The following is an 8,992-nucleotide window of genomic DNA, read 5'->3' as shown; positions in this document are numbered from 1 at the left end:
CGTCTCGGTCTCCTTGAGCATCTTTCCGGCGCATGCCACAAACATGAACCACAGGGAATACTCGTCTTTTAAAAGGCTTCATTTAGATGATTTGACGTTAAATGCATCATATAAGTCACTTTGGAATAAATCACAGTAGGCCTATGTATCATGATAAAAAAAAGTGACTTTACAGTCTGGAAATACTTTAGGCTATAGCAAATTATTTTGCGGAACCCCTATCACTTTAAGAACCGCTGGTCTACACAGAAGAAAGACCTGTCTAGACTCTGCCACGAGTTGTGTCGAGCTATTCATTAGTATGTTTGATGAGAAAAATATGAAATTGATAAAATGGGTTATTAATCCGTACAACTGCAGCAGTGGAGGACTATTATTCTGCTGCGTGATATTGCGGAAGAACTGAAGAAGGCACGGTTTGATCTTCGGCTGACCAATCAGCAGAAAGGGTCGTTTAATTCCCGCCCACATGTAGAAATCGAATATTCAAGCTGTTTATTCATTTTTTCACCCATGAACGAAAAACCAAAATTTAAGCTGAATTCTCGTTTTTCATTTTTTGGAAAAAAATGTTTTCTCATTTTTCTACTTTCAATATTAAATTAAAAAACGAATGATCGAATGATACACAGATTTTTTTCCAACAGTAATTCTGTTTTTTAAATTTTTTTTATGACAAATTTTTTTTTTTTAATTTTATGACATTTTTTTATGGCATGTCGGTGTTATATCTTTCAGTTGGATGTCATAAATTACAGCTGGATGAAATGAAGATGGACACAGTTTTTGTTTTATTCAGCTGTATTTACTCAGTGTAATTTATAACATCCAATTGAAAGATATAACACCAACATGTCATAAAAAAATATGACATGATAATCATGATATAATCATTATACACAAGATAATACACTACTGATCAAAAGTTTGAGGTTAAGAATAAAAAAAACAATTACAATTATTCAGCAAGAATGTATTAAATTGATCAAAATTGAGAGTAAAGACATTCATAACATTATTAAATATTTTAAATAAATGCTGCTTTTTTGAACTTCCTTTTCATCAAAGAATCCTGAAAAAGAAGAAGGATCATGTGACACTGAAGACTGGAGTAATGGCTGCTGAAAATTCAGCTGTGCCGTCACAGATATACATTACTTTAAAATGTGTTAAAACAGAAAACAATCATTTTAAAAATTTTAATATTTCACAATATTACTGTTAAATTTACTGTATTTTGACTAAATAAATGCAGCCTTTCTGAGCATAAGAGATTCATTTCCAAAACATTAAAAAAAACACCAAACTTTTGAATGGTAGTTTACATCTAATATAACTAAAATATATTTGTTTTCAAATTAAACACAACAACAGATGTTTAGCACTCAATTTAGGCCTTTTGAATATGACAGATTATATTAATTAAATGTTTCGTATTAATTAAATATATTATAATAATTGACTCTATAATTAAACTTTAAAATTTGGGGCGGGTGAAACACACTTAACCTTGAACTTCCAATTCACTGAAGTTTTTCCACCTTGCCCAAGAATGCCAAGTTTTATTGCATTCAATTTATTTGAAGGTAAGATCACATCCCTTGCTCTGCGAATAAGTGCTGAGCCACATCACTGAGAAAACATCCAGATATTATTTAATTTTGAAATAACCCCACTTCCCTCTCATTTAAAGCATCTTGCGGTCTAATATTAAACCTATACCCATAGGGATAAAGTTTCTATAAATATTCAAGTCCTCTCCCTCATGAGGAAAACAAAGGCAATGAATCATAGCTCATGTCTGTAATCTTGATTACATAAACTTGCATCCTCAACCACTAAGCAACATGAGGCCACTGGTGATTTTAAGCATTTTGGCCAAGTTGTCAGTGCCAGTCTAGCCAAGCACCAATTAATCCTAATGCTACAGTTTGAATGACTCATAATACAGCCAGCAGCTTGTTTAAGCAGGCTCATTGATTAACAATAAAGTGCACTCTCATTCACTCATTTTGTTAAACAAGGTGAAAAGATTCCCATCTAATGGGTCTGATCAGTTAATGCACAGTAATCACACTTGAAATTAAAGCTGAGGTGTGTAATTTCAGCCCCGCTGGCATCACAAAACAGAACTGCAAAATTAGTGATTGTTTTCAAATAGACTTCACACTCCCTGCGTCTGCGGTTGCTCAGAAAAAAAAACTGTTAACTCTCAGTTTTAACTACAAAAATAGAATGTTATTCAGAACAAAACTTTTCCCCAATTGCTTGGTTTCGATCATTGAAACTTGCATTCTGAAAGACTCAGTATGTTTCCATAGTACACTGAACTCTGACCTCAAAAAGTAAAGGACATTTTGATTCCTCGTGATATGAACACTTTAATCCAGACATCCTCATCTATGTTCGGACAAAAAGAAAGTCTTCAGCAAAACACCTTGACAAGACTTTCAATGATATGTTGTTTTGTGCTTCCATCTTCTGGTAGAATGGTGTAATTGCGGTGAAAAATAGTTGTATTTTCCAAATAAAAACCAAATGTCTTAAGGTGATGCATAAAGTGAGCATTCCTGGTTCAATATGAATTAAAATGTACATTTAATAACAATTACATTTAAAACAACAGTTCAACATCTTGAAATAGACTTTCCCTCCTTAATCTATACTCCCACCCTGTAAAACCCACAATGACAAAGTTCAAGCAAACAGCTAAGCAGATTGTTGCTGAGAAGGGCTTTTCATTGTTTGTACGGCTGATCTATTATTGACGCTCAAAAACAATCTTGCTGTTTAGATGTGATTGTGCAAACAGGAAAGATAAATATTTAATCAACAGCTTCTGAAATTGAGTTGACCTAAAGGGAATTGGGAACATCAACTACAGGCTAAAAAAGCAGAGGATGGGTGGAGGGTGGAGAGTTTGTAGCTCTTACCAGCAGTTATAATCTGCAGTGTCCATGGATGTTTGGCCATCAGTGCCTGATAAGATCTCCAAAGGCCCGCCATGTGACAAAGTCTAAGAAAAACACAGGACTATTGAAATTACTGCAATGAAAACTGCTTCAGAGATTGAAAAATAGCTGACAACTTGAACAATAGCTAATAATTTGTATGTGGCAAGAATAATATCAATGTCATATCATCATGGCACTTAGACTACTGATAGACAAATGATCTAACAAATCTCTTTTTACTTTATGCAACATCATCTTATCAACAAATGCAAACCAATATTTGATCCCAAACTAGTTACTGACTAGTTATTAACCAAGATTTGCTTATGTTCTTACATATGATTCACTAAAAAAGGATTCAAAAAGCCGTTCATTCAAGATTCCGACAACACTGGCCATGATATATGCGTGTGATTCACTAAAAAGAACCGGTTCATAAGATTCATTCATTTTGGACTACACTGGTCGCGCTATTTTTATTCACAAAGAAGAATCGATTCATTGGAGTCGTTCATTTGGAACTCAGACTACACTTGTGGCACTGTGCGTTTTGGATTCTTGTTTCAGTTTTAAGGTGCTTTATTACGGTGGCCGAGAAGTGCAGAACAAATCACAATTCTGAAAACAAAAGAACAAATTACAAACGCAAATGCAAGTCTAAAAAGAGCTTTGCCAAGCATGTTTACACACACAAGGAATTTGTCTTGGCGACAGGAACTTCCAGTGAAAAAGAAGCAGGCTGCATTAAATATACAATGCATTTAGAAGTAAATAATAATAATAATAATAATAAAAGTAATTGAAAATAATACAATATGAAATATTCTCCGATTCTCTGAAAAACAACGACTCATAAGAGTCAATCATTTGGATATCGGACTACACTGATTGTGTTCATTAGAAGAATCGGATTGTGTTGTGCATTTTTGATTCATTAGAAGAATCGGCTCACGAGAGTCATTTATTCGGGAATCGGACTACACAGTAGCGCGCAGTGTACTGTATATTTTGCGCTGCTTAACGTGTTGTTGCGGCACCCAGTGTAGTAGAGATCTCTGTTAAATTTTAATACGGTAAAAGCACGCTCCACAATTGTAAACGGAACATGTTCCCAACCTTACTAATCCGTACTGAGCACCCCTGCTTTTATAAGGTTCAGTTGCACTCTTACAGTGATGAAAGTCTCGCGCTTTGGCTCAAAGGCGCGTGCAGTGCGCGTGCAATAAAACGTGATGTATTTCCAAACTTAAAAACAAAACGTTTTTATGTTATACAAAACCAGATACGGACAATTCTGTTTCTCACAACCCTGGCATACAAAACTAAGAATGTGTCATCCACTGTACATTTTTATTTTCATTTATTTAATACAATTTGTCTCTCAAGTGCCTATAACAAAGCTTACGCAACGCGCATTAAAACTACTATTTTATAACTCTTGCACAGTCAGTTTCAACCCGTATGGAGACTTAAGTTAGACAGAAGTGTAGTCCTACCTTGTCACGCAAACAGAAGTGATACAGTGCGTGTTTAGAGATGTTGGTGTTGCTGAAGTTAAAGAGGTATGACTGCTGCTTTCAAAGACCCCGAAGTCAAAAGAGGAAGCGAAGTGACTTTCGAAGATGTGGCTTAAGTTTAAACACACTCGCCGAACTCATTCAGTCTTGTTTGTACTTGTATCAGGACAACCTGAGATATGTTTGACATAATTCATTTTACCCCAAAGTCATAACATAACGAGATGCTCGAGGTGGTGTGAAGCAAGCAAACGCTTCAAAGCCCAAGATATTTCAAAATAAAAGTCCCACTCGAGAATTAATTGAACTATTGGAATTAAAATGTTTTTTTTGTGTGTGTGCTGATTTTAAACACAGTTTAAAACCCTCTTAAATTAAAATAATTTTTTTGAACAATTATATTTATAGCAAAGTGTATCTGGAATTGATTTTTGGTTAAGACTAATAAAACTGAAAGGACATGCACTTGTTACACTTACATTTTTGCAATTTTTGAAGGAGAAAAAAAAAAAGACAGACAGACTTAAGCACAAAATATTTTATTGAGCTATTTATACAGACAGAAAAAAATGCTCCAACAGAAGTGGAATGGCTTACAACACTGGAGGTCAGTTTAAAGCTCGTAAACAGATAACCCAGGGACATTTTTACATATACAACAAAATCATTACAGTACACATCTGTGGAGAGAGAAAACTTAAATAAGAAAGATAAATATTTTTTCTCTTATAATATTTTTGCCAATATAGTTAAGTCTGAAGTCCATTACTGAGATTTAATTTAGAATAACACATAATCAAGCCATAAAATCACTGTACAAAAAAATAAATAAAAGCAAAACAAATGGCAGGTCCAATTAGAAAACAAACATACAAAGAAAAGTAAGACATAAAGACATAATTTTCATTACTACATAATGTCAAGTGGGACCAAACAGACAAATACAATTTTAATTAAATGCCATTGAAATAATGTGCAACACTCCGCTTTAGGTGAGAATGTGATCAAACTGCTTGCTTACTTAAATTTAAGTGCATCTCGAGCTGCTGTATTTGCATTTTGGCACTATTAGTTTGATCAGGTTTATTGAAGAAGAAAAAAAGCATTCAGGAGAAGCACATGTTTTGCTCTCTTTTGGTTTAATTTCTGCTAAAAGACTCCCAAAATGTTCTTTAATCATTTTTTCTCAACTTCTGTCATTGCAAATCAATTTGTCGTTGCCTCTAATCAATCAGGCATGGCAAATAAACCAATGAAAAATAAAAATACATTATCTACAATTTAAAATTCAAGTATGTAACGGAAAACTATAAACCTAATTTGGTTCCCCTCTGTGGCACTGTAGTGCTAAATACTAAAACCAATGATGAGAGGAAAATTATTCCTTTGGACTTAAAATTGAAATTTCTATTAGCAAAAGTCCCTTTTCAATATTTCATGAATTCCCCACATTTTTACACACACACACACACACACACACACACACACACAAACACTATCAAGTAGACTGATATATTGATTGGCACTTCACATCTGTATCGCCTTCAAGACACCAATCGAAAGTCAAAACAACAAAGTAAAAGTAGATTAAACAACAGATGTATTGTGTATAAGCAGAATTGCAGCATTGCAGTAAACAGTGATATCTATTTGTGCTTGGGCTACTATTCAAGGTAGTAACATTTATGCAGATTTTTAGCAAAGCTGCAATATTAAAGGCAGGTTCAATTGAAGCAAGCATGTGTTTCGTTCACTTAGTATAAAATGTCAATTTGGTCAAGCACTTCAAATGCAAATATATGCCATATATGCTATACAAACGAAAGAGAAGTCAAGTCAAGACAAGACAACATGAAACCAGCTAACAAACATTGAGTATGAGCTGTGCTTGCAATCAATTACATACAGTATACTGTATTCTACACAGTATATACTGTATACTCACATACTACAAGGTAGTTTGGTAGTATGCCATTTCAAACACCCCCATGAAGAAACTGTGGTGTGCCCTTATTATTCCACTCTTATCATTCTTTGTTCAAGTATTAATGAAAAACTCTTAAATTGTGATGGTCATGTGGGCACTGCAAGGAAAGCTAATGAGCAGTAATCTCTCATGTTTGGGGGTCCATTAATGCTTTGACCTGTATTGAGCATGGGCTCACATGTAGGACGCAGTATTGCAAGAATCGACAGCAAGAGGCGGCTAAGGCTTATGCTTATATAGGGCAGGGCAATGGGTCCACAATCCTATGAGATTAAGTGCTTAAAAGTTCCCTTCGCTGACGCATGCAGATACAGTTGCTCACATACAAGTCTTGATGAAATTCAGTAGTCCATCCCCTCATCACTTTCATACCAGTCTGAAGGAGCATCAGTCCCAAAGTAACGGTCCCCAAAATTACCTGCAAAACAATTGCAATTACAATATATTTGGGGGTCCTGTTTTTTTCTTAATTTTTGTTAAAGGAACAGTTCGCCCAAAACTGAAAATTTGCTGAAACTCACACTCAGGCCATCCAAGATGTAGAAGAGTTTGTTTCTTCATTGAAACAGAGTTGGAAGAATTTAGCATTACATCATTTGCTCACCAATGGATCCTCTGCAGTGAATGGGTGCCGCCAGAATGAGAGTCCAAACATTTGTTAAAAACATCACGATAATCCACACTTAATCCACATGACTCCAGTTAATCAAATTTAACTTCAAACCATTGCTTCCAGCTAAAATACTGTTCCTTTATTCATAATATTGCTTTCTCATCTCTGACTCAGTAGAGAAAAATGCACAGATCAATCACCATTTACACATGAAAATGGACCAAAACCGTTTTAAACAAATATGTCAGTGGATTTTCAAGTGAAAGGAGAATGGGGGATGGATTTTTAAGGGACTTTTGGATTATTGTGATGTTTTTATCAGCTGTTTGGACTCTCATTCTGACGGCACCCATTCACTGCAGAGGATCCATTTTTGAGCAAGTGATGTAATGCTACATTTCTCCAAATCTTTCCGATAAAAAAACAAACTCATCTACATCTTGGATGGTCTGAGGTTGAGTACATTTTCATTTTTGTGTGAACTATTCCTTTAATCAAACTGCTCTTACCAATCCCTGGAATGATGTGAAACTCATCGTTGACCTTCTTGTCCACGGCAGTGGTGATGATGCGCACTTTGGGAAAGGCGTAGGCCACTGAGTGAACGCCCATTTCCGCCATGAGGAGAGAGAGCAGGAAGATCTTATCCTCCTGGACATCATGATCCTGGAACAGATGAGTTCGTGAACCACCCTGATTTAAACTATACTGAGCACTAACTAATGTGGATATCAAGGTCTGGAAAAACACTGTACAAAATAAATAGATAGAATAAATAGTTAGATAAATATAAAATATAAAGTATATCACTGATTTAAAATGGTGTCTGTAATGCAATGACACATTTTTGGAATAAATGAATATAATATAATATAACACCATAATAAACAAAGTGCAACATATATATATATTATATAAAATAAAAAATAATTAACTAAGTCGCTTTGGATAAAAGCGTCTGCTAAATGCATAAATGTAAATGTAAATGTAAATATATTTACATATGTATACAGAAATATACAACATATATAATATATTTCCAAGTAGCCACGTTGTTAACAGATAGAAACATTGAACCAAGGCAGACCTTTTAAACACTCACATCCTATGTGGACTTTGCTCCCAAAAAAGGGAGCAATCTGGTTAGGATTGTTTGTTTTTTTTATGCAAGAGAGGTCCAAGAGAGGTTCTTGTAGAAATGTGATTGTGTTGGGTGTCCACTGAAACAGACCTAACAAGACAACGTCAGTTCTAGGGCTCACATCTCCTATCACTTCCATTACAGATTCAGGATAATGAGATGTGAGATCTTAAAAGGAGCCAAAATACTCCACAATGCCCATGAAATTTTAAAATAAATCTGTGCACATTTGGGAAACTTACTTTAAAAAAAAATAAATGTGACCTGTCTGCTGAGGTGACTTACAAGTAAGACTCTGACAGCCATGAGAGCTGCCGCTCCTGTTGACACAGTGCTGTCCATCAGGATAACATAATCCTCACTGATGTCCTTGGGAAGACGAAGGTAATGGAGCTGAGGAGGAAATTAGACTGTAATAAGACACATTTATAGTCTAAGCAATGATTTTTGTGACATTACTATATGGAAAACACTAAACTTCTAAAGCAATTAAATAAGGACATCTAAGGAGCTTTGAGATCAAAGAAATGCAAATTGAAAAACGCTACAGTATCGAGGATGAGTGATACAGCATATCTATATATCTATATCTATCTATCTATACACACATATATATACTGTGTGTGTGTATATATATATATATATATATATATATATACCTTTGATTACAAGGAAATATTTTTGTTTTTTTTCTACTAAATGAGCATAAGAATTATTGTACAATTATTTTCATTTATATGCTTTAATATATCACCATAAAGCAAATAAATAAACATAACT

General features: G+C 34.5%; 2 protein-coding genes across 3 annotated transcripts in view; both read right to left on the bottom strand.

Annotated features, from left to right (window-relative positions):
* The window catches only part of LOC107598060 (mitochondrial inner membrane protein MPV17), a 28,425-nt gene extending 23,697 nt beyond the window's left edge, over positions 1–4,728 (bottom strand). For both annotated transcript variants that reach the window (XM_016289304.1, XM_016289305.1), the window contains exons 1-2: positions 4,451–4,728; positions 2,934–3,016 (exon numbers count right to left, since the gene is read on the bottom strand). In XM_016289304.1, the coding sequence (XP_016144790.1) occupies positions 2,934–3,006 (73 nt within the window). In that variant the 5' untranslated portion in view covers positions 3,007–3,016; positions 4,451–4,728. The remainder of the gene's footprint in view (positions 1–2,933; positions 3,017–4,450) is intronic.
* A 1,698-nt stretch (positions 4,729–6,426) lies between these two features.
* Positions 6,427–8,992, bottom strand: part of LOC107598092 (uridine-cytidine kinase-like 1) — a 16,561-nt gene continuing 13,995 nt past the window's right edge. The window contains exons 13-15 of the mRNA XM_016289358.1: positions 8,498–8,605; positions 7,581–7,737; positions 6,427–6,876 (exon numbers count right to left, since the gene is read on the bottom strand). Coding sequence (XP_016144844.1) covers positions 6,800–6,876; positions 7,581–7,737; positions 8,498–8,605 — 342 coding nt within the window. The 3' untranslated portion in view covers positions 6,427–6,799. The remainder of the gene's footprint in view (positions 6,877–7,580; positions 7,738–8,497; positions 8,606–8,992) is intronic.

Source organism: Sinocyclocheilus grahami, unplaced genomic scaffold (assembly GCF_001515645.1).
Source record: "Sinocyclocheilus grahami isolate Dianchi unplaced genomic scaffold, SAMN03320097.WGS_v1.1 scaffold244.1, whole genome shotgun sequence".
In the NCBI taxonomy this organism is placed as follows: domain Eukaryota; kingdom Metazoa; phylum Chordata; class Actinopteri; order Cypriniformes; family Cyprinidae; genus Sinocyclocheilus; species Sinocyclocheilus grahami.
Note: the sequence above shows the minus strand (reverse complement) of the source record. Positions and strands in the feature narration are given on the sequence as shown.